Raw genomic sequence first — 25,087 nt, forward strand, 5'->3', positions numbered from 1 at the left:
TATTAAATATTATATAGAAATATTAGAGGATTCGTTAGAGCGAATTCATTGTCAGTAACAACAAAATATACGTAGCGTTTGTTTTATGTAACACGACTATAATTTTCTGTCTATTTTTAAACAAACCATTTGCAAGTTTACGATTATACTCTTGTTTGTTACATTAAATATCGTTGTCGACGCAATGACATGAACTAACTAATCCATATTTGATCATACTAACTATTCTGCTAAACCTGATAACACGTTCCTACGTAGCACTTATATGTATCGACTTTATCGTTAGAAAAACATTATTCTAACGTTTGAGAATATTATAGAACGAAGTCGTTTTTCTGTATAGAATGCTACGGGATAATAATACAGGATTTTAGATTCCTCGTTATCTTATGGAATACGTTCAAATATTTTTTAATTGTATGTTATTGCATAAAGGCTTGTAAAATGAAATTCATTAACGGTATCTTATGTTGTATTTATATAATATATTTCTATTTATATCTCTATATTTACATATATTTTGTAGCATCGAATTCAAATACTTCAAAATGTCATGTATTAAAAATTTGCCTTTTTCTCTGAACATCTATTAGATTGTCCCAAAAGTTTCTTTCGTTTTAGAAGAAAGTAAGAAAGTAAAGTTTGTGTCAACATAGCCAGATAAAGACAACCTAGTATAATCGCTTTACTTTCGGTTTGGTTATTTATAGGAAAATTTGATTATTTCCTTGTTTTTGATACGTTCGAGTTTACATTCAAGGCTGAACATAAGTACTTTCACCTCGGGCGACCGGCTTAATCTGTTTGAAATACACGACCGTATCCCACAATGGAATTTCAATATTTCTTACACAAATATCGTGTCTCTTGACAAATATTTCTCATTATGTTTCACAAAATAAAGCCGAACAACATGATAGAATTTTAAAAAGCTAAGTTTATTACGGACGAACGATTTGATTCGTAAAATAATCTTTTACGTTATATAGGATTGCTATCGGCAGAGAAATACTACATTATTGCAAAGTCATCCGGTGTATGAATAAGAGACAAATCAAACAAGAATTACATCACCAGTAAACTGACATTATATTTTATATCTCTGTTTATCTTTAAAATCAAAAGGAAGGTACATTCTGTAAGCAAATGTAAAATATCAAAAAACTTGAACATATAAAAAACGTTTAATAATAAATCAATATCGCATTAATCGTAAAAGTTTATGGATAAAAGTTACATATTTTTCTTGTTAATTTAACTCGGCAACACATTCTATCGAATACGCTAGTTTTAGAACTACTATTATTTTGTCACGATGAGATAAGAATATTTTTATCTATAAATCTCTTTCCTATATATCTCTTTTTAAATAAATTTTCTTATTTACTTCGAACAGCTTCTAATGGCGTATCATTTATTTCGATCTATCATACTAGATTCAAACAAAATCTAACAATCTGAAAGTCCGAAAAATATCGAAGAGGAAAAGCAAAAAGGAGGTGATACCTCCGTAATGTAACAAGTTGAAACCGGTTGAGCCTGCGCAGTGCTCTCTTATTCGCTACTTGAAAAGGAGGACATATGGTAGATACGCTAGCATTTATAAAGAGACTGGAGAGCTAACTCGTTTAGATAGCTCGCAATTATCTGGTAGTATACCATTGGAGAACTCGTATTCGAATTTACTTTACGCGTCTTCGTTTAACTCCTACGTATCATCCTCGTTTTCGTCGTCCGAAGATCCGACTATAACCGGTACGAAATTTCACAGACTGTGTTTTCAGTTTTAGATTTAACGTCGATTTTAATCGTCGATTGTGTTTTTGCCGAATAAAATAGAATCCGTGTCTCATCGTTGTACAACTATTGCTTGAAAGTGAAATTCAATATGTTCTTTTGCAACGCGATTATCGAGTCGATGCATGGTGGAGATAACCAGATAAGGAGCGTTTACTTCAGATGTGCCTGTAATTCTTTACAACTGTGAACGAATAATACAGAGATAGTATTCAATCTTGTAGCGATAAAAAGTTGATTCATAAAGCAACCTGTTTAGTGCAACAAGTATGCCATTATATATGCTTGGCTGTTTTTAAGTTAATAGATCTAACGTATTAATATGTTAAACCAATGTATTACATTTGCACGCTATATTAGTATATTTCTATATACTAATTTTCATATATATATTGTATATATATCAAACGTAACTCTGCAGTTATATAAAGGTATAGATTCTTTAGAAAATACTGGCACATTTGAATAAACAGAGATATACAAATTACTTGCCACTGTATCGAATAAATATAGAGTGAGATATAGTTACTAAGCTTTTTATATTAACGAGTGTATTGCAGTAAGGAATTCATTGAGGACGCGATGAACCGGCTATTATCTGATGGAAAGTTATTTGGTATTTCCGTTGACCTAAATAACTATCGCGCGTAACACGGAGAGAGAAAGAAATCTCGTGGTACGATATAAGGGCAACTTAACTTCGAGATTGTATCGAGTTGCGTGAAAAACAACCAATCGGCATTCCTTCAGGGAACTTCTTTCTATCTCCGCGCTGTACTCTTTTCCTCTCTTAATCGTTACGATCTCAATACCGAGTCATGCCATTGTTATGTGCATACACGTATACTCGCTGTTATATACGCATGTACATATGCACGCATACGTGCGTAATTTTCTATCCATGTACGATATACAGCATGTCCAATTTATCTCGAACCGCTGAAATATGTCAAAAAACACGATGATACAAAGAAATATTTCAGAAAAAAATTGCATAGCACGGAGGGGGACATACCGTACTCTTGTGTATTTAATCTTGCGATCACCTTGAGAATGACATTACAATTTTTGGACGGATACTTGCATCTTTTATTACATATTCCTGTAGCCGACGTTTGTAGCAAACGTTATCAAAATACCATAAACCCGTATACGATACGAACTTTAAAATCCGATGTGCACCATAGAAAAGTGTCAAGGTTATCGTAAGGTGAAGTACAGAAGAGTATACTATATCCTCCACGATATTTTTCTGAAACGTTTTTTCATATGATTCATATTCACTGTATACTATATCTATATTCGCTATATTTATAAATATCGTTAAAACTTTTCTTCTATTGCACGTCTGTCGAATAGTTGAAACGATCGCATATTTCATTAATTAAATTAACGCAAATTTATTTCTAATTTTAATATTATAATATAATTTTATAATTGTTTAAGTGATAGCCAGTCTAAATTTTATTTTTATTTTTAATTCTATACATCGATCCGAATCGAAGTCGACAGGCTTCTTAAACGACGCATTACATATCGTTACAGAAATCAAAATGCCAATTGATTTTTATCAACTTCCTGGAAGCGCTCCGTGCCGTGCCGTTGCATTGACGGCTGCCGCGCTTGGTATCGAAATGAATTTTAAGGAAGTTAATTTAATGAACGGAGATAACTTAAAACCAGAATATTTGAAGGTACGAGTAATTAATATAAGCTAAACATAATTCTATTGCATGTGTATCGAATTCCATTAAAGCAAGAAATTAATATCTTGTATCAAATACTCGAATGTTTTAATATCTTTGCTAATATATTCGATGTCTCCTTATGTACAGATGAATCCACAGCACACGATACCTACAATCAATGATAATGGTTTCTCCTTATGGGAAAGGTGAAATTGATTTATATATAACATTATGAATACTTCTTTAATTTCAAAGAATCTTGTTTCTTTTTCTCAATACGATGATCTACTGTTTGTATGCTATATAAGTATACCTGCACCTAAATACCCATACGATTACAGTGCGTATGATCAGGCGAAAATAATTCAGATAACAGACAATTGATCATTAACTAACGTTTCGTTCCAAGAAATAGAATCCTATTATCACTCTAACACTATTTTCTAATTCTGTTGCAATTGTGTCTTTCCTTTCGCTAGATTTGCTATTTCCGTCTTATAAGTCTGTGTTACAGTTTTCATGTATGGAGTATTCGTACTCTAACACGAACGAGCAATGATAATGATTAACAAGATCGTGTTATATACGTTCTTCTTCTTTCAGTCGGGCTATTATGTCATACCTGGCAAATCAATATGGTAAGAATGACTCATTGTATCCAAAGGATCCGAAGAAACGTGCGGTCGTCGATCAAAGATTGTATTTCGACGCATGCACCTTGTATAAATCTTTCGCAGACTACTACGTAAGTTTAAAGCCGTTTAGTAACTTTTTATGGCGTATTGAAAGGAATTTCTGTATCGCGTAACATTCCTAGATCTTTTAAAATAAAAAACTAACTTGATAGATTCTTACATATTTCATTATGCGTGGTATTCGTAAATAATTTCTTCTATTTTTATAAAAGTAGACAATTTAGGTGATATATACGTGATTTTCTTGTCGAATCATTTAAAACCGCTATTTAATCTTTAATTTTAGAATCTGTACGAAGCCAATAATTAATTAGCGATCTTAAAATTTGTCATTAGTATCCTATAATTTTCGGCAAAGCTCCTAAAGATCAAGCGAAATACGAAGCTATTGGTACGGCTATGTCTTTCCTTAATACGTTCCTCGAAGGACAAGACTACGTGGCAGGAAAGAACATGACTCTCGCTGACCTGTCCATTGTGGCCACCTTGTCCACGATAGAGGTAATTTCCTTGAAAGTATTATCCTATCAAAGAAGAAAAAAAAAGAATCCAATTTATATTTGCAAAGTAATTACGATCTAATTTCTTTGAATAATTCCTATTTTCTATCTAAAGAGAGACTATCTTTCTAAAGAGAATTTTAGAGAACTCTTCTATGTAAAGTCACGTTTATTCGTTACGTTATTTTAACAACAGGCCATGGACTACGATTTCAGCAAATATAAAAATGTGACCAGATGGTATGGAAAGATCAAGTCGGAAGCTCCAAAATACGAAGAGTACAACAACGCAGGCATAAAGGCATTCAAAGAGTTGGTGGATAACATGGCGAAAAAGTGAAAAGTGAAACACAATAACAATATTCGAAACCATGATTCCTTTTATGTGAATTCTACGTGAATAAATTTTTTATCGTTCCCTTTTACAGAAAGGAATTCTGCTTACCTATAATTATAGAGTCTAAATGATACATATGTAATTGTCTTATATATATACTGTTATTGTTTTATAGTTTGCAAAGGATGTATTTATTATTATCAATACCGTCCAAAAATGTCTCGGCATTGTCAATTCCGTCAACTCCAACTTTGCTCAATTTTTAGAAGCGCTTCGCGCGAGATCATCGTTCGCCCAACCAATTTAATTGTCGGATCGGTAATTAACGTAAACATAAATAAGAATGTTGGACCAAAGTCACGCAGCCTTTCATTACGTTTGAAATTTTTCTTAGAACTCGTTCATTTTCTCGACATCGTTCGAAAACAATTTGTACGTGGCGTTACTAATTCATCGTCGAAAGCGATCAACCAATGACACCAGCATGGCATCGTCAGCAGTCAACGTGTTACACACGGAAACTTTACAAGTGAATAAGCACGAGCCAATATTCGATTGTTTTAATGAATATTACTTCGCAAATGAATATTTTCCTTCGGCGTATTTACAAGTTAATGCTCGTTCACGCTCGTTCATGCTCACGATACTGTCCACATTTGTTCGTCCATGTTCGTTCATGCTTGTCCGCGTTGTTCGTCAAGTGTAGATCCGGCTCAGAATGCTCGTAAATGCTATAGCGGAGTCGTTATAGCAGTACATCGACGCGTATACGCTATCGAATTTATGTTTCTCCCGAAATTCTAAAAATTGGCAAACATTAAGTTCCAAAAATATTAATACATTGCGTATTAATATCGTCATATGTGTATACTGAATTTTACATAGTTTCATTTTAGTTTTCGTACAAATTGAGATAACCAACGACATCGTTGCGTGTCGTTTTAATATCGAAACGAACGAAAGAAATAATTCTACGTGAAAAATTAAATAAAAAATATATCGCAAATTTTGAGAGATTCCAGGATATACTAAAAACGCGTTGCAATAGTTGTCAGTTTGACGTTCACATGCGGTAAAAAAAATACAGTTTCGAACCTATTTAAGGTAAAATTACCATTACCACGCACGATACGGTAAATAGTGGAATCAGCATCAAATACGTATTAATGAACCTTGTAATTATAGTAGCCACTTGCTGTTCGCAATGCGACCAATTTACTTCAGCAGTGATCATCCTTTTGATTCGATGTTCATTTGCTAATTATCCTCGACCTCGGTTTCACGTACGTTTTAATTACACTACAATGATCGGTAAAACACTTTCATCGATAGTTGCTTTTCCGTTTGCTATAACCAAATGGAAAAGATCTTTTCATTTCTACGAGGAAACTTTGAATCCTATCGTAAAACATCCCCTAATGAATAAAATAGTTTAATAGTTTTAGAAGGAAATGATATTTCTATAAAAATGTCACCATTTGTGATTACTTCTAAGTTAAAACAATTTATTTTAATATGTATTACGCGGTCGTCGAATCCGCACTAATTATAACCGAACCAGGGATTTTTATACAAATTTATATTTTTACGAACACGAGTAAAGAAATAGAACTTAAATAGAGATTCGTTTTGCTTATTAAAGATCATAACGAGTACTTTACTTTGCGTATTTTCGATATCTTATATATTTTTACATATTAAACATATTCTGTACACCTTTGTCTCTTTAACAAATACTTTTGGCGTGTAGATATTTTCTACAGCCATTACATACATGTACATACATATTATATGTATATGTACATCGAATGAGTCAGCGCACAAGCTCTACTCGCGATCAGTTCACCTGTACGAATAAGAGAAAGCATATTCATACCTTTCCTATCGTTCGCAAGGAACGATCGCACTAATATTTCTCAAGACAGTGATAACAATTATTAAAAAGGAATTTGATAGCACACGCCAGCTGTAAAATTATTACTATTACGAAAAGGTAGCAATTATTTCTTCGCATGTTCGTGATCGTGTTCACTGCTTCGTATACTGATTATAAAGGGCACCAAGATTTATTAATAAATGAAATTTTTTTTATTTATTAGATTTATTTACAAATTAAGCAGCTCTCGACAAGTAAGAAATATGACTTTGAATTTATCGTATACATATACCCAATTCTCGTTGTTAGACAGTTCAATAAGTCGACTTCTTTACGTTGTTTGTACGTACGCTTGAACTGTTTCGCGTGTATCGATTGCTTGTTAATGGCGCGCGTACGTAGCAATATTTCGCTACACACGTAGTTCCAGATATATAGTTCACGCATGTATAGCATGGTCGTATGAAAAATAGTTCTCTATCGATTACATCGATTGAAAACAAAAGTGTGGCGATACGCTTCAATCGGCCAAGAGATGAAACCCTTACTTGCCGCGCGCTTCCGCGCGCGTTGCGCTTTGAAAACGGTTCCCATCGAATTTCAGTTCGGCAATCTGGCCATCGCTCGTTCCATTCGTCGTAAGAGCAAACGAATTCTTTCCTCTTTCCAATTTTTTATCGTCCTTTTCTGTTTTGTTTCTCTTTTATGCCTTTTTTCCATGCAAATTCTCTATCTTTATTGGACCTCAACTAGAACCGAATATTCATGGTGCAAACATTGGAAAATCTCACAATAACTCTTGGCATTGTTGAACAATGACGAAAAGAATGTGCCATAGGGCGCATTAAATGCGAAGTAAGGTACACAGGATAGTTCTGTAACTTTCGTATGTGTGTATATTGATTTAGTTAGTGATATTGATTCTATCGAAAATCGTTGTGAACGAAACCGGCGCCGCTGAAAAAAGGGGCGTGTATTGGAATATTTCGATACTTTTCACCGACGGTCTCGAAAGTTTTAAAGTTGCAACGAAATATTTTTTCGATAACGTTGAAACGATACTTCGCTAGCATGTGATACGCAGCAAATGTTTAATTGCATCGGACGGCAAGTCACAAGCTACACGTGTGTTTAAAATGTTCGACCAGTTAATTATTATTAATGATTTCTATCTATTCTTTGCGAGGAATCATATTAGTTTCAGTGATACTGCGTACTACTATCATGAATTTTAATTACATTGTAACTGATGTTGAAATATATTCTTTTAGTTAACGAGCAATCATGTCAGTGGATCTGTACTACACGCCAATGAGTTCACCCTGCAGAGCGGTTCTCTTGACTGCCGAGGCCATTGGTATTACTTTAAATTTAATAGAAATAAATTTATTTGAAGGCGAACATCTAAAGCCAGAATTTGAACAGGTCAGCGTGCTTAATTATGTCTTGTGTTATCTATTCTTTACGAAGTTTACTATATCGCATATTATTAAATTAATGATCAGTATAGAAAATATTAACGTATTAACTGCTATAAGTATAACCAATAGTATTAAAAAGAAGATATCTTTAATTCTTTGCAACCCAAGCAACATTTAACATTTCATCTCTTCTAATTTATCCTCGGAGATGTACTGTTCGTAATTTAGATAAATTTTCATATTTTCCTAGCAAATAACGTATCTATATTGGTATATTTCCATGAAGTTAATCCATAACATAAAGAAATACGTTTTATACGTTCAATCGTTAACCATTCAAAGGTTAAAAATCTTAAATAAATATCAAGAGTCATTTACGTAATAATGTCAATTGAAATAGTATTATTATCAATACGCTATATTACATGGACCTATCAAATTAATAATGTACGGTCAACGAAACGTTATACGCTTCCTCGATTATACAGCATTCGCAACAGTTAACTGAAAGTAATTAATAGAACGCAATAATTAATCAGAGGACTGCGTTTATTCTGTTTTATTTCGTTCTTCGATATCTCTTCGCTATTCTTTTTATTCGATACTTACACAGTATGTGTTAAAATGAAATTTTACGATAATGCGTAAAATAACATATGGCGATTATATTCCTATTACAGCTGAATCCACAGAAAACTGTCCCGTTTCTTGTAGACGGCGATTACAAACTATCTGAGAGGTTTGCAATTAATTAATATGCAATGTGTATCATTTTCGTTTCTTATCGTCCTTTAATCTCTTTCAATAAACGATTGCAGTCGAGCCATCATGTCATATTTAGTTGATCAATATGGTAAAAACATTCGTCTAAATCCGCAAACACCGGCTGGTCGAGCCTTGGTCAATCATCGATTACATTTTGATATTGGTACCTTGTATAGGGGCATGAAAAATTATTACGTAAGTTATTCAAAATTAAACCACTTTTATATCTTTCTTGTGTTTTCTTCCTTCTTGAAATAGGAGAAGTAAGGTGAGAATATAAAATAAATGATTATATCCTGAAACTGAACGAACTTGTTACAGTATCCAGTCGTGTTTAAAGGGGCAAATTACAATCCGGAATATTACAAGGTACTCGAAGGCGCGTTCGATGTCCTCGATAAATTTCTAAATGGGCAAGATTACGTCGCTGGACGCAATTTGACCATTGCCGATCTCGCATTGGCAGCCACTGTATCAACAACGGAGGTATGTATACATCGTGAGAAAAAGGAAACGTTAATTGGAGATTTAAATGATGATTACTGGTCGTAGGTTTTCGGTTTCGAGGTGGAGAAATACGTGAATGTTGCCAAATGGATGGATAGAATAAAATCATCCGCGCCAGGTTATCGTAAAGCCAATGGAGAAGGATTAGAAATAATGAAAAGATTGGCCGATAATGCGAAAAAGGAGTAATCTATGCCACTATTGATATATTAGCATGTTATTTGTTAAATTTAATAAAATTGTAGAAAGTAGAAAGTAATAAAGTAAGCCTTCCTTAGAAATACATCGAGACTTTATGATCACTCTGTATTTATCTCTGTATTTAAGAAGAGAAATAATCATTTAAGAACTTTACAATATCGTTCAACTCTTCGTACATATTTTATGTATCTATCGATACATATATGAAAAGTATTTTATCTAACTTTATCACTTGAAATTATTAAAATTTTTCCAAAATGTTTCCTACAACAGTAGTATATTACTGTAGAGACCAACCAACCTACACATTATAAATTATATTTATAACGATATTATACAATATATTTATACAAATATTATACAAAAAATATGTATTTCATTAGGTATCCTTTTTCGCCCTTTCCCCAAATATAGCAGTACCAACTCTAATATTAGTACTTCCCAACTCTACCTGCATAAAGATATCATATTTTAATACATGTCTGACACTTTTAAGAAAGTATAACAATTTCTAGTAAAATTACCGCATGTTCATAATCATTTGACATTCCCATTGATAACTCTATCTTATTTAAATCAATACCCAATTCTTTTGAAACTTTTTCTCTACATTCTTTCAGACGCAAAAAATCAGGATTTGGTCCTTTAGCGAGATCATATCCAAACATGCCTATTGTCATAAGACCTACAAATTCTAAACTTGTACAGTTATCGATAATATGCTGAACAAGAGTACAAACATCTGTGATTTCACAACCATTCTTTTCTGAAAATGTAAATTTATAATATATTTAACTTACTAAATTATAAAATCAGAATAATTCTAATAACTAGAAGCCAAGACATAGCTTACATTTATTTGAACCTACTTATTTGAAGATGAAACAAAAATTTGCATGTATTTCATATTTTTAAGATCGTATAAACATTATGTTAGGAAGATTGAATATAATAAAACATGCAATATTTTTGTTCATAATACTTTCATATAGAAATATAAACAATAATTCTAACCAATTATTAGAATTACAATATGTAATACCTTGTTCGTTGCTAGTATTCACCTGTACCATTACTTTTAATTTCAAATTTTCATGTACTCTAATTTTAGACCAAGAAGTATTTAATGCTGATGCAAGTTTTTCATTATCTATTGTTTCAATAATATACAAATTTGGAGTAGTTAATAATTTGTTTATTTTATTACGTTGAAGGTGGCCAATAAAATGCCAACGTATATCTGTACATGTTTCTAAAATACTTGAGTGATTTCCTTTTTCAACTAATTCATTGACATAATTTTCTCCAAAATGTCTTTGACCAGCTTTATACGCATCCACAATTAATTCAACTGATTTCAATTTACTCACAGCTACTAAACGTGGCTCAAAATACTTGTATTCCTGTGAAAAGGAGGTTAAATATACAAATTATTACTATTAAAATATATCTCTAGTGTTTTATGTTTATATTTTTATTTAATCCATTTACATAATTCCAAAATAATTATCATTATATAAATTTATATAATATTTATAACATACGGGTAGCCTTCTAGCAGAAGCAGCAATAATTTTATCTCGCACTACTTTTAAATTCGTTACCAATTCGGCCATTTTGACTACTTTTTAATCTTTTTTTTATAATATTTTCTATCACTACGAATAAATTAGGATGATATTATACTATTATATAATATTTAAATAATACTTTATCTATTCTTCTTAATACATATAATAAATATGTATTACACGTTTTATTTGAAAGAACTGTTCCGACTGAGATAAAACAAATTTGTTATTAAATTACTGTGTGTAGCATTATAAGAAACCATAATCGATGTTATAATCTATATTCGACATTACAGGTTAAACCGCAGCGACAATTATATGTTATGACAGCAAGAAAATTTAGAAAACAATTAATAAGTGTAATATAACAATATGACTTTTTCCTTTGTTTCTATTTAAATTCTAAAATGGAATACAATATATTTGACAATTAAATTAAATTCTACATAAATTTATCAATAAATGATATGTATTGTTCACTTCTTCCTCTAAGAAACAATAGAAATATTTTAATTAATTGTTTTTAATACTGAAAATTAATATACCAGATTTTAGTGAACATTATTACGTAACCTAGATGCCGCTGATATGTGGGAAAAGTTTGCAATTAGACTTATATAAGCTGATGTAAATAGGTATAGTTATACCTATTATCTATTATAAAGTTATTTATTACATTTATACGACCGTGCACTAACTATAGTATATATATACATATGTATATATGTATACTATAGTTTTATACGGATACATAAAGTTCAATTTTCAATGCGAAGAAAATTATTCTTAGTTCGCGCATAGCTAGAACCAAATTGTATCTGTATAGTATATATCATATATACATATATATATACTATATCGTGAAAAGAGTGATTGCACAAAGTGTAGGCAATTATTAAAATTTCAACATGACATTCCTGAAAACTATACAACCAGGTAAATTTAACAAAACTATTTTCTGTTTCCTAATACAATTTAATTGATTCTTTTTCTATCAAATGTAATATACAAATATCATATAACCTATAAAATTATTATTTTGTCTTAATTAATACACATTTGATTTTATGAATGTATGCTTTTTACAGGTTTAAAATTATTTCAAACTTCCACAAAAATCTTAAATGTACCTGTACGAACTAAATATTATATTATATCCACGGAGAAGCCAAAGTTTTTTGATAATGTAACAAACAGATCATTGTTGCTAGAAATCATACGTGGTATTGGAATTACATTTTCTCACTTCTTTAGTGAACCTGCAACAATAAATTATCCTTTTGAAAAGGGTCCCTTAAGTCCAAGATTCAGAGGTGAACATGCATTAAGAAGGTATTGGTATAAAGCTTTTTATATCAAGAGTACATAAAATTTGTACTGAAGAAAATATAATAAATTTATTCTAATAGATATCCTTCAGGTGAAGAAAGATGTATTGCATGCAAATTATGCGAAGCAATTTGTCCAGCACAAGCAATCACTATTGAAGCAGAGGAAAGAGCAGATGGATCCCGCCGTACAACAAGATATGACATAGACATGACAAAATGTATATATTGTGGATTCTGTCAAGAAGCTTGTCCAGTGGATGCAATCGTGGAGGTAATGATTAATACATAAGTATATATAGTAGTGCTTTTTTAAATTCAAATAGAGCTATTTTGTCTAAATACAAATAATCCAGCCGTACCGTTACTTAGTGTAATTTAAATCTCAGTATCAATTTAATGTAATCCAAATCTAACGACAAAGAGAATAAATAGACATAGTAAGAGTAATATATTAATTTCTAAATGTCGATATCTATCATAAAATGTAAACAATTCTATGTAGATATATGGGAATACCTGTTACATAAGATTTATATTTACCATATGAATTATTTTTAGGGTCCAAACTTTGAATATTCAACAGAAACACATGAAGAGTTATTGTACAATAAAGAAAAATTGCTGAATAATGGAGACAAGTGGGAATCAGAAATTGCTAGTAATATTCATGCAGATCATTTATATCGCTAAATAAATTGTAAAATTTAGTGAAATATAATAATAATTAGTAGTAATAATAGAAGATGTCTATTATGTGTGAGCTATTTTATCAATAAAATGCTCACTATATATATGTATGTGTGTGTGTATATATATATACATATATCCTACATATTGTTAATTTTATTGCAAAAGAAGTTGTAATGATGGGACACTACTGATGCTACTTTTCCTTAGCATATACTTACCATATAAATGAATTTAATAACTCTGTTTTTTCCTTCCTATATATTGGTTAAGTTACTTCATTTAAATCAATAAGAAAGTAAATATTTATGTAAATAAATCACGTTATAAAATCATATGAATATCAATTATATTTGATGTTAATGAACAATGACTTAAAATAATATAATTTTCCATGTCTTTATATAAATTTTACACATTAAGTATCTCATTACTAATGAACATTTTGTATATTATTACCTGTTCTTTTTATTAGTTTCTATACTTATTATTTATTATTTACAAACATGTGTTAATCATTTTTAATATGTTTTTTTATTTATAATATTCCGTCGCCCTCCCAAAATACCTTGAATAATCTCTTACAGTAGTAATATAAATTACAAACTGTTATTCATATACATATATATATTCAGAATAAAAATGTATGACTCTACACTCATTATTTATAAAGGTATGATTCTCATAACATTAAATTTTTAATTTATCACATTAATGGAAAAATACCAACTAGTTAAAAATACAATTTGTACTTATATCTCCGAAAATATCCCAAAATATTTTGAAATCACTCGTGTAGTGAGAATTATACAATGACAAAAAGTTATCTATAATCTACATAATATTTAAATCAAGTTATATTAAAATATAATAAAAATATATTAATGAAATATGTAGGATATGGAAAATAAATTATTTTATCAATACTTTCCAAATAGAAAAAATTCAATGTAAATAAAAAATTTTCTTCAGCAGCAATTTTTACTCTTTTAAGGCTAAAAACATTGTATCTTTCATTCATATTTTTCTTATTCTCAAAATATTTTTAAATTACAAGCAATATTACATTCATTTCATAAATATAAATGCATTACAATGAAAAGCGAAAATGTCATAAAAAGTGAGTGAGAGTATATAGTTAAAATATAAATCAATATCGGATCTATTGAAAAAACTGAGTAATTTCTATAAAATCACGAAAAATCGTTACTATTTATTCACTAACCACCGATGGAGATGAACTTTTTAGATCTGTTCTGCAATCATATGTATTATTAACTATACGTATATATTTCTGACTCTATCCTTGGAAAGCTAATCATAAGATTAGCTTTTTTGTAACTTTAGTATAAAAAACCAATAACTGAAAGCTCTTTTTTTGGTACTTGAACATAATTTATACCACTTATCTACTCAATTATGATAGATAGTACTGAAAGATGCTAATAAGAGAATGTATTTGTCAACTAAGAATATTTAAAATAATTATATTTAAATGTTTATAGGAAGAATGCATATCTCAAACAGTTTTATACCATATTCGAACTGATTAGAATCATAAATCATTTACATTATTAAGTATAATATTATTAACATCCTAGAAAGAATTCTGATATTATAAATTATGACTGTAATAGTAAAAGTAAAATGCTCATAATATGTATCATACATAATATGCCCATAATCTATACTACATAATATATAAAAATCTCCCCTAAGATATACATATATGTATGTATATTGTTAAATACATACACACATATATGTGTAGTGTGTGTGTGTGTGTGTGTGTCAAAAATGTTTCGTAATATATATATATATATATGTTACGAAACATTTTTGACATTTAGAAGCATCCTAGAAAATTAGACTTAAAAAAAATTAAATTTTATATACTTCATCCTTCACGATTTATTCATATTGCAAAAGAGAAATTGTGCACTTAAAAATTCGGCCACAATATTATTATTATTATTTTTAGTACCTTAATTATACTGCACTTTAATAGCAACTTTATCTGTACGTAGTTTTTTAATTGATTTTATGTTTACATTGTATATCCTATATTCAATAAATTTTAATCAGTACATTCTTTAGTTCGTTTACGATGATGATTCCTTGCTAACGCATGAATAATTGTTACTAAAAAGTAACATAACATCAACATTACAAACTTATCAAATAACCATGAAATTGTTGTTACTCCATTCTGAAAACAAAATAAATATTTAGAAATGTGTAAATACATTGCTCACAATAAATTAAGATCATACCATCGACGTTTTATCATGCAATTTTTCTTTCTGTTGAACAAGATACTTTTTCAATGGCTCTTGAAATTTCCTACCAACAAATGGTATAGTCGCTAGCATTTCTATGGATTTATCTAAAAGTTCTTCATTGCAAGTTATAATTACTGCAAATTGTTGGATATGCATTTTTATAATTGCCTTTCCTATAAGTGTAGCTCCAAAAAATGTCCAAAATGGAATTAAGTAATGACCACATGTCAAGCCAGCAAGATCAAACAATGGATTGGGGATCTAAAAAAGATTTTTGTGTAAAAAATATATTGTAAATGTTTCTTAATTTTAATAAAATTCAAAAATTATATAAAAATATTTTCTAAAGATATATAAAAATAAAACTTTTTTAATATAATAACAATAATATTATAATTATAATATGATTTTCTAATATAATAATAATATTTCTATATAAATAAAATTAATCTTTAATATTTAGAAAATAATTTAACTTACTGAAGCACAAGCAAGAATTCCCCAGAATCCAGCTTTTTGCACAAAATGTTTCATAATTAGTTTTAGTCGAATTAATAATGAAACATTTTCTCCATTTTCTAAAGCTTCTAAAGCTTCTAATTCTTTTAAATCTTCTTGATCACATTCTTCATTTCTATTATTTTGTCTGCTAGTTCGAGCTGCCCTAGCCATAAAATATGGTGGTAATTCACCAAGTGCAGTACCAGCACCCCAAAGCATAGCTTCTATGCGTACTTTTCTCATGATATTTAATATTCCTGCTGTCCACATTGGATCAATTGTTGTTGGACATATTATTTGATCAGGATATGGTGGTTCAGGAAAATTGAGTGCGCCACATTCATACGCAGCCATTGTGACAGCTGCTATATGTGGTCCTAGATACAGTACAAAAGTGTGTAAACCTGTACCAAGACCTACACTGGAAAGGACACCTAAACCTATCCAATATAACCACCAAATTATTTTTGTCTCCCATGCTTTCAATATCTGAAAATGTACAAATATTTGATGACTTTAAATATTAAGAAAAACAAAGATGGAAGACTAATATGCAAAATTTTTGTATAATAATTTACTATACTCCCGACTTTAATTATAGAACTTACCTGTTGATGTGGACCAGAAATTATACTCAATATCAGAAATAATGTAATTATTGATACTATGCTCCATACTGTCTTTTTGTAATGCAATGCCTTTACCCCTATGTTAAATATATTATTAAAAAGTTCTCGGAAAAAATAATTCAATGTGATAATTGGATGCTGCCACAAAGTTAAATGTTCAGAATCTATATATAATTCATTGTCCAAATTATTTAAATCTCCTGAAAATGGTGCAGATGATTTTTTCTCTTCTGCATTTTGTTGAGCACCATTAACAGGTGCTGAATCCTTCACACGTCGAATGGCAGTGGTATTTTCCAACATGATACTTCCTAACTGATTATTCTGCAAAAATAATAAAACAGATCATAAATAAATTTATGGTTATTTAATAAATAAAGCATTACAAAATATGTAATAGATTAGAAATGAATAAAATATTAGTCATGTCACACATATTGTCATATATGTCACACAATTTAAAGCAGCAAAAAATCAAAAAATATTACAAATTTGTTATTATTGTATACAACAATTTATTCCCAATACTTCATTCTAAAAATATGAATGGAATATTACAAAATTAAATTAATGACATTGATTACTGTGATATAATAATTTTAATAATATATGTTAAAATATTATATTACTTCATACTGATATTGATATTAAATATTAATAAAATCATTAAAAACTCACTGAAGCAATATTAATGTTATAGTTAAGTATAAGTAATATACAAACTGATCAGTAATAAAATATTTAGTCATTACGAATTTCACATGCAATATAAAAAAGGAATATATTATATATGAAAATTTTTTAAAATTACAAATAGGAAAATACTTATGTAATGCAAAAATGTAATGTTAAATTATTAAGATAATAAAAAATGATATAAAAAGATAATAATTCCAAACACTTCATATTAACAAGATTAAATTAGTTTGCAGCCATGTACAAAGTTTTTAATATAAAATCTTTACTTTATTGATCAAGACATTATATGTAATATCTTTATCGTATTATAAAATTGAACGCTACTTTCATGCTGTTTCATTTCTCATTACTAGTAGATTAGTGTTAAATTATTTTCTCTTACTATTATTGTAGTTTAATTAAGTTATTTATTTTCATTAATTTTTCAAAATATTTATGACACATAATGTTAATGTAACTAGTATTAGATTAATGAATTTATGAATCAATAATTACACATAACTAAATATGTTTTAATATTTGTATAATAGTAAACAGCATACAATTATTTGTAGAATGGATACATTCTATACCATATTTGCGCTGTTCCCTGAAATGTGCAGATGGTGTTTTAACGAGCCATTAAATGATTTCTGCTAATTCGTAAAACTGGCTTCACTGTAGTAGAATTCATTGAGTTTCTGCTACCCGTATGAAAAATAGTGTCTTCAAAATTCTGTATAATACTGGTAACAGCTACATTCGAAATAGTGCTCATCTTTGAATCTATTTTCCATCATGTCATCATCAAGCTGCATTAGTTGTATTATTAACTAATTATTGTTATGATCATAAAGGAATAAAAATATTCTAATAATTATTTTCTATTAATACTGATTACCAATAAGAAACATTAATTTCCAAATAATACAAATAAAACAATGACAAATATAATTTATTGAATTAAGATATAAATTACTTTTACACTCTGTATCATATTATATAATAAAAACTTTAAAAAGAAATTTTACATAAGACATTAACAAAATTATATAATTTTAACAGATAAAACTATAATTAGACAATTGAACAATCTGATTTTATTGTTCTCTTTCAAAAAATTTAACATTATTTAACAGTATTTATTGAAGCATTTTAAATATAAATACAGATATAACTTTATGTACATTGATTTGCATATACATAAAACTAATAAATATACAAAATTATTGTTTAAATTATTATAAAAATTGTTTGAAAGTAAAGTTTTTGGTGAACAATTTGAGTACAAACAGTTGTTTCTAATATATTTAATTTTTATATAATCTACATGGTAATACAGGTACAAATATTCACTATAATTCATTGTTGATTTTAATTTCTTTAAATGTGTGCCATAAATCAGAAATATACTGCAATATACAAAATAACATATACAAATATTTCATTAAAGTTAAATTTAAAATAAATAGATATATATATATATATAAATTTACTTACTGTGCAGACAAATACTTTAAAACTCACATAATTTATAACATTATTATTTATAACATTATTATTACATATTTTCTAATAATGTACTTCTAATTGTAATTAAAAAACAGTGTGATTTTCAATAACTATATAAAATAAAATATTTATTAATCTATCCTGAATATTAAAAATGGTTTTATGAATTTCTCACTATTATTTATATTTCAAATATTTAATTTCACCAATCTAACATATGTATTCACGAGTTAATTTAACCTCCAATTTTTTATCTTATACATTTTGTACACGATTAGTATTGAATGTATAAGATTCTAATCAATAATTGGGGTTAATTATTGATGTTTTATCTAAATAACACTTAAAACTGCATATTATGTTGTCTGAAATTGCGAAAATTTATGCTACTATACAGAAATCGCACGTGAAACTAAGCCACGAAAACATAATTTGAATGCTGGAAATTTATTTCATATTTTAATGTTTCTCAAAGAAATACGTACAAAATATTTTATCAAAATGTGTTTTCAAAATACAATATTTCTTTTTATGAAATATCGAACATGATATAATATAATACAATCTGATAACATAAAATGTAATTGAATTACCTTTTAACCTTAAAATACGAATATGGCTAAGTGCTGGATCAATCGAAAATGTTTGTTTTCAAATCATTATGAAACACACATTTGAGTAAAAAATAAAGTTCTTGGTAATATCTGAAGTGATCAATAATTAGCATATGCACTTAAAAAAAAACAATGCTTTTATCCAACTTAATTAATTAAACTGTCAACTCGACAGTAACACATTTATATTTATATACATGTGTATGAATCCACAACACTTCCTATATGTATATTGTATATGTGCTAGTACGCGCAAGTCTCCATGTATAAAAGTGCCTAATCATTAGTCTTTTAGGTAATACAATTCCTCTATATAATCATCGCCTTATATCGAATACCTCGCATATCTTACACTGATATAATTCTAAATTATTACTCGTTAACACAATAAACCAATCAGTTTTAACCAATCAGCGTTTCTGTAAATAAGTATTGACACTTTAATTATACTTCACATGAATGATTTTAAAATACAAGGCATGTCTCTTGCCCTTTCCTTCTTCATATTTTATTTTAATGAAATAAACAATATAATATATAAATAAAAAATTTCTAATAGCTAGAAAAATAAACTAGAGTTAGAAGCACGTGGTTCAAGATCTAATATTTTTAAATTTAGTGATTTTTATCAGATTCATGTTTTCTAACTTTATATAATTATTAAATTACGTAGCATATTCAAACAGTAGATATGTTGGTATCATATTATGAACTTAATTGTTAATGGCTGATATGTGCAGTTCTTACATTTTCGTGTAATCAAAATCAAATGATAAATCAGACATTATTAACTGTAATGTTGACAGTGGCGTTCGTTGGTGTACGAAATTTTGTGTTTACATCGAATAACTGATAAATTTATATTTACAATGTTAAAATACAATATATATAATAATGAAAATTATTTAAAAAATAAAACGATACATCTTTTACTAACTTAGAACGAAATATGTACTTTCAATATCGATCTGTTATAACAATAAGCTGGATAAAATTAACATTTATAGAAATATAAAATGGAAAAATGGCAGATATTTTAACTCCATTTGTATATTGGGCTCAAACAGAGCAACAAATTACATTAAAGGTAGACTTGACTGATACTTGGGTATGTAATTTCTAATATATAAACTCTATTGTTTATCAGTTTATATAGATCAAATTATATTTTGTAGCGTGTTAAAGTTAACATGAATGAGAACAAATTAAGGGTTACTGTTTATGGACAAGGTGCTAGAGGTCTTAATGAGTATGGATTTAGCTTGGATTTACATTCATCTATTAATGTCGAGGTAACTTATATTGTTCAAATAAATTTTATAATTATGATTTATTACATAGATACATATTTGTGTTTTTAATGGATAAATGCGAGTAAACTTGCAATTTATATTCACATTCTTTTTATAGTCTTAAATGATAAGTAAGATACATTGTTATCTATAGGTAAATCATTTTTAGCATGCTTCAATAAGTTTTACTAAATTTCTTAAGCTAAGATTTTTTGCACATTATAACTCGATAACAAAATAAATAATATGAAATGTATAGTTGTTAGAAAAGATCCCTGTTCTTTTGTTATAATTGTAGCAATAATATTTTACTTTATCTTATGGAGTAACTTGGAGTTAGGATGGTAAGGCTAAAAATGACAGAGCTATCTATAATGATTTCCAACTACTTATAATAGAATAATGATAATGTGTAATATTTTACATGGATCAGTATGTTATGAAGTTCGGAATCCATGTAAAATTCATACAACACAATTCAACAGTGTGGATCCAATATTATAATATTTTATTTGATTCATCACGTATAATAATTCATTGTCTTTTAATATGTAATATAAGAATAATATGGAAATATTTATAATACCATTTGTTTTATGGTATATCATCATTTCTAAAATTTGTATATCTTTAATTTTTAGTAAAAAGATAACATGTTCTATATTACAAGTACAAATAATAAAAGTAAAAGTGATTATTATAGGAAAGTAATTACAAAGTAACAGCTCGACAAGTTGATTTTACATTGGGTAAAAAGTGTCCTGCTTGGTGGCCAAGATTAACCAGTCAACCACAAAAGCCATCATGGCTGAAAATCGATTTTGATAAATGGACAAGCGAAGATTTAGACGATAACGAAGATGAAAGACGAGATGTATGCAGTGATTATCCCGACATGTACGATAAACTTCATGAAGAAGAGTTTGGTTATAGAAAAGGTATACTTTATTAAAAAATGTCTTAATATACATAATAATTGAAATACATTTCAATACTAATAATATTTTACAATTATTCATTGCGCAGAAGATTTTAAAAAAGTGTATCTAATTATTTATAACCTTTGTCAATTTGTTGGTTTTATCTATATTCTAACTGTAATGGGAATTATGTATTCGCGAGATGGACCAGGTTAGTAACTGTATCATATATTTAAAATTAGTTAAATATAATAATACGTAAATTGATTTTTTTAATTAGTAAATTTCTAATTGTAGCATCTATGAAAGAAACTTACATAGCTGTTGGGAATGCAATGAAATTTATACAACTTATACAATTTTTAGAAGTTATGCATTCATTATTTGGTTACACTAAAAGTAGTACATTTGTAACATTTGTACAAGTGGGAGGCAGAGCATTTATTTTATTTATTATGATTGAGGCTGAACCACGTATGCAAACGAAACCAGTTGTCTTTTATCTTTTCCTTGTATGGAGTACAGTAGAAGTATTTAGGTATCCTTATTATCTCACGCAATTACTTAAAATAGAGATTTCATTTTTAACATGGCTAAGATATACAATATGGATGCCTTTATATCCATTAGGCTTCCTTTGTGAAGGGATTATAATATTAAGAAATATCCCATATTTTGAAGAGACACAGAAGTTTACTGTTTCTTTACCAAATTCTTGGAATTTTGCATTTCATTTTCCATCATTTTTAAAGATATATTTACTCATATTCTGTTTACCCTTTATGTACATGCTGATGTCTCGCATGAACCAAATACGTTATAAAAAGTTAGGCAAATCTAGGTTGAAAAAAAAGTATGCGTGATGTAAAACATGATAAGATAAAGAAATTAAAATATTAGAAAATTTCATCAATGGTTTAATTATTACAAGTACAATTTATCCCTAGAATTAGAATGAAATGATCGAACAAAAGAAAAAAGCGATCTTTACTGTAAATATATTTATTTTAAACATATGATATATAACCATGTTGAAGAGATTTTACATGCAATATTTAAAAAATACATTAAAGAGAACATTTTAGTCTCTTCATATTTATAAATACAAAGCTAATACGAGTAGATCTTATGTACAAGTATGATCTTGTAATTATAAATAAATCAAGTATTACTAAACAAATTTTATTTTTATTTGTATCTATTTTAATATCTTTATCTCCTTGTAATGTTTCAGATTTTATAACAAATATTTTGTATAGTTTCATATTATTTGTCATATTACGTTTTATTTTTATGTGATTGTTTCAAATATATTGCTAGTTATATTTTAACGCCTGTAATGTTTGAAATATTAATTAGAAGTGTGATAATGAGCGATTTGATCAGTATCTTCGATTTTTTCGTACTTTGATATGTTAGAAAAGGCTATTTAAATAAGCAGAATATCACAAAAGATGTGTCGCGAAACTAAATCTAAATTTAACCTCAATCCAGGAAAAACACCAGAAAATTTCGTTATTTTTATTTTGCGATTCTCCTACTAGAGTTAAACCGGTAATGTTGTCGATTAAAGGTGTCTTCTTTAATTTTAGTGATCTTGAAATGTCATAAAACTTAACATTTTGAACAACTTTTATCTGTACATATAACCTACGTTCAGCCTTACATTTTAATATTTGGGGTTAGTAGTAATATTAATTCGGCCGCCAGCATTTCGTTGCTTAATCAAAGTAATGCACAAAACTTTCTGACAGAAATTTTTATTAAGTTTTCAAAATAGTACATGATGAATCTTTTCGTAATTATGAATAATCATTATTTTAAATATTATATAAATTCTTCTTTTTAAATAAAAACGCTTTTCTTTAATCATATTATTGTCATGTATAAAATAACGAGTATAACCAGCTATAAGTAATGTCAAATTGGTGAGAATGTCCAACTATATAATTAACACGACCATGATATAATTAAATGTTTATTTTTTAAATGTTCATTTTTACAACTTAAAAAGTAGAGATGATGGAGTTTTTTTAAACCTTTACTTACAGATAGATTGCAGCAATTTCTAATGTATCAATGATAACAAAAATTTGTCAAATATACAAAAGTTATTATATTCTATATAAATGAATTATGTTTTGAATGTTGTAACATATTATACACAGTATTTACGTATGAGTAATTTGTCTTTAATAACAACAATTTATATAAATAATACATCTGATTTAAACTACAATGCCAAAAGAATATTACAATGATATTTGTATTTTACTTTTGAATATTACAATACTAAACAGACATAATGTCAATAGATAAATACTTTAAAAGTACTTCCTATTGTTTTCTTATTTATACGAATTATATATATTTTTGGCACTTACTATGTAAGGATTGTAAATGACATTAAATTTAATATATAGAAAATTAAGAGTTTCATCAACGAATGTTTAAAGTTTAATAATTTAGCTTGATCAGCCTTACAATAGCCTTTGCATATTCTATAATTTAAAATTAAATTAAATTAAACATCTTTTGCATTAGTAGGATGAGCGTGCTAGTTCAATATGTGGTGGTACGAGGAGATCTTCTGGAGACAATGAAGTGGCCCATTGGCGCAGTTGTAGCTCAAGCATGCCATGCGTGTACTGCTGTTACTCATCTTTTTTATAATGACAATTACACACAAGCCTACCTTGCCAATTTAGATGCTATGCACAAAATTGTCTTGGAAGTAAGTATATCCAGGAACTATATATATCATAGGTATTAAACGTCAATTTGAATGTATTATTGTGCATAACTATTGTGTATACAGTTTTTAAAACAGCGAAGGAGTATGGTGACATTTATAGTATACTCATACATGGATATATTTATATGTATATAAATGTTAGGTTCCAGATGAGACCAGTTTAAATAATTTATGTTTAACATTGACAAATGAGAACATTGATCATAAGCTCTGGATCGAACAGCCTGATAATATTCCAACGTGTTTGGCAACAAAACCTTACCCAAAGGATAAAGTAAAATCATATTTCAAGAAATATAAGTTACTTAAATTGTAAAAGAATACAATTTTCATTATACAGCTACATTATCCTCTTTTATATTGTACATCAATTGTAATAAAACTAAATAGTAATATAAAATAAAATAGTATTAAATATAGTACTATATATTTTAAGGAATAGTCAGTATCAAGTTTTAGTACCTTAAACATTGTCATTTGCAATGTTATAAAACGAATTGAACTCTGCTTAGGAATATGTCAAGAAAA

At 28.3% G+C, this 25,087-nt stretch overlaps 6 protein-coding genes across 21 annotated transcripts; 4 read left to right on the plus strand and 2 right to left on the minus strand.

Moving 5' to 3' along the window:
* Positions 1-1,586: 1,586 nt before the first annotated feature.
* LOC126924506 (uncharacterized) lies at positions 1,587-9,869 on the plus strand. Its single transcript, XM_050739051.1, has 11 exons — positions 1,587-1,755; positions 3,343-3,491; positions 3,633-3,691; positions 4,089-4,230; positions 4,517-4,681; positions 4,877-5,017; positions 8,169-8,318; positions 8,995-9,053; positions 9,133-9,274; positions 9,401-9,565; positions 9,632-9,869. Exons 2-11 carry the CDS (start codon positions 3,351-3,353, stop codon positions 9,773-9,775), a joined length of 1,308 nt encoding a protein of 435 aa, XP_050595008.1. The 5' UTR covers positions 1,587-1,755; positions 3,343-3,350; the 3' UTR covers positions 9,776-9,869.
* On the minus strand, positions 9,868-11,755 carry LOC126924044 (pyridoxal phosphate homeostasis protein). Of its 2 annotated transcripts, none has more exons than XM_050738113.1 (4): positions 11,332-11,755; positions 10,830-11,190; positions 10,312-10,553; positions 9,868-10,234 (listed from the first exon to the last, which is right to left on the minus strand). In XM_050738113.1, exons 1-4 carry the CDS (start codon positions 11,401-11,403, stop codon positions 10,133-10,135), a joined length of 777 nt encoding a protein of 258 aa, XP_050594070.1. In that variant the 5' UTR covers positions 11,404-11,755; the 3' UTR covers positions 9,868-10,132. The 2 variants fall into 2 exon arrangements, with proteins under 2 accessions (XP_050594070.1, XP_050594071.1); XM_050738114.1 differs by having other exon boundaries at positions 9,868-10,238; positions 11,332-11,736.
* Positions 11,756-12,127: 372 nt separating this feature from the next.
* Positions 12,128-13,711, plus strand: LOC126924050 (NADH-quinone oxidoreductase subunit I). Its single transcript, XM_050738127.1, has 4 exons — positions 12,128-12,294; positions 12,447-12,690; positions 12,768-12,960; positions 13,248-13,711. The coding sequence occupies exons 1-4, from the start codon at positions 12,267-12,269 to the stop codon at positions 13,377-13,379; spliced, it is 597 nt and encodes a 198-aa protein (XP_050594084.1). The 5' UTR covers positions 12,128-12,266; the 3' UTR covers positions 13,380-13,711.
* A 1,551-nt stretch (positions 13,712-15,262) lies between these two features.
* LOC126924026 (vacuole membrane protein 1-like) lies at positions 15,263-19,719 on the minus strand. Of its 3 annotated transcripts, XM_050738089.1 has the most exons (6): positions 19,572-19,711; positions 18,060-18,278; positions 16,768-17,112; positions 16,139-16,648; positions 15,650-15,919; positions 15,263-15,585 (listed from the first exon to the last, which is right to left on the minus strand). In XM_050738089.1, the coding sequence occupies exons 2-6, from the start codon at positions 18,060-18,062 to the stop codon at positions 15,454-15,456; spliced, it is 1,260 nt and encodes a 419-aa protein (XP_050594046.1). In that variant the 5' UTR covers positions 18,063-18,278; positions 19,572-19,711; the 3' UTR covers positions 15,263-15,453. The 3 variants fall into 3 exon arrangements, with proteins under 3 accessions (XP_050594046.1, XP_050594047.1, XP_050594048.1); XM_050738090.1 differs by lacking the exon at positions 18,060-18,278 and having other exon boundaries at positions 19,572-19,719; XM_050738091.1 differs by lacking the exons at positions 18,060-18,278; positions 19,572-19,711 and adding an exon at positions 18,967-18,985.
* Positions 19,720-19,780: 61 nt separating this feature from the next.
* Positions 19,781-22,713, plus strand: LOC126924030 (very-long-chain (3R)-3-hydroxyacyl-CoA dehydratase). Of its 3 annotated transcripts, none has more exons than XM_050738094.1 (6): positions 19,781-19,887; positions 20,600-20,700; positions 20,768-20,884; positions 21,588-21,822; positions 21,911-22,015; positions 22,102-22,713. In XM_050738094.1, exons 2-6 carry the CDS (start codon positions 20,617-20,619, stop codon positions 22,665-22,667), a joined length of 1,107 nt encoding a protein of 368 aa, XP_050594051.1. In that variant the 5' UTR covers positions 19,781-19,887; positions 20,600-20,616; the 3' UTR covers positions 22,668-22,713. The 3 variants fall into 3 exon arrangements, with proteins under 3 accessions (XP_050594051.1, XP_050594052.1, XP_050594053.1); XM_050738095.1 differs by having other exon boundaries at positions 20,600-20,679; XM_050738096.1 differs by lacking the exon at positions 20,600-20,700 and having other exon boundaries at positions 19,803-19,887.
* Positions 21,676-24,978, plus strand: LOC126924055 (putative peptidyl-tRNA hydrolase PTRHD1). 11 transcript variants are annotated; one of them, XM_050738146.1, is made up of 3 exons: positions 21,676-21,822; positions 24,352-24,538; positions 24,702-24,978. In XM_050738146.1, the coding sequence occupies exons 2-3, from the start codon at positions 24,353-24,355 to the stop codon at positions 24,873-24,875; spliced, it is 360 nt and encodes a 119-aa protein (XP_050594103.1). In that variant the 5' UTR covers positions 21,676-21,822; position 24,352; the 3' UTR covers positions 24,876-24,978. The 11 variants fall into 11 exon arrangements, with proteins under 11 accessions (XP_050594103.1, XP_050594102.1, XP_050594101.1 ...); XM_050738145.1 differs by having other exon boundaries at positions 21,684-21,822; positions 24,349-24,538; XM_050738144.1 differs by lacking the exon at positions 21,676-21,822 and adding an exon at positions 21,911-22,015 and having other exon boundaries at positions 24,349-24,538.
* The last annotated feature ends 109 nt before the right edge of the window (positions 24,979-25,087 follow it).

Source organism: Bombus affinis, chromosome 14 (genome assembly GCF_024516045.1).
Source record: "Bombus affinis isolate iyBomAffi1 chromosome 14, iyBomAffi1.2, whole genome shotgun sequence".
NCBI classification, from domain to species: domain Eukaryota; kingdom Metazoa; phylum Arthropoda; class Insecta; order Hymenoptera; family Apidae; genus Bombus; species Bombus affinis.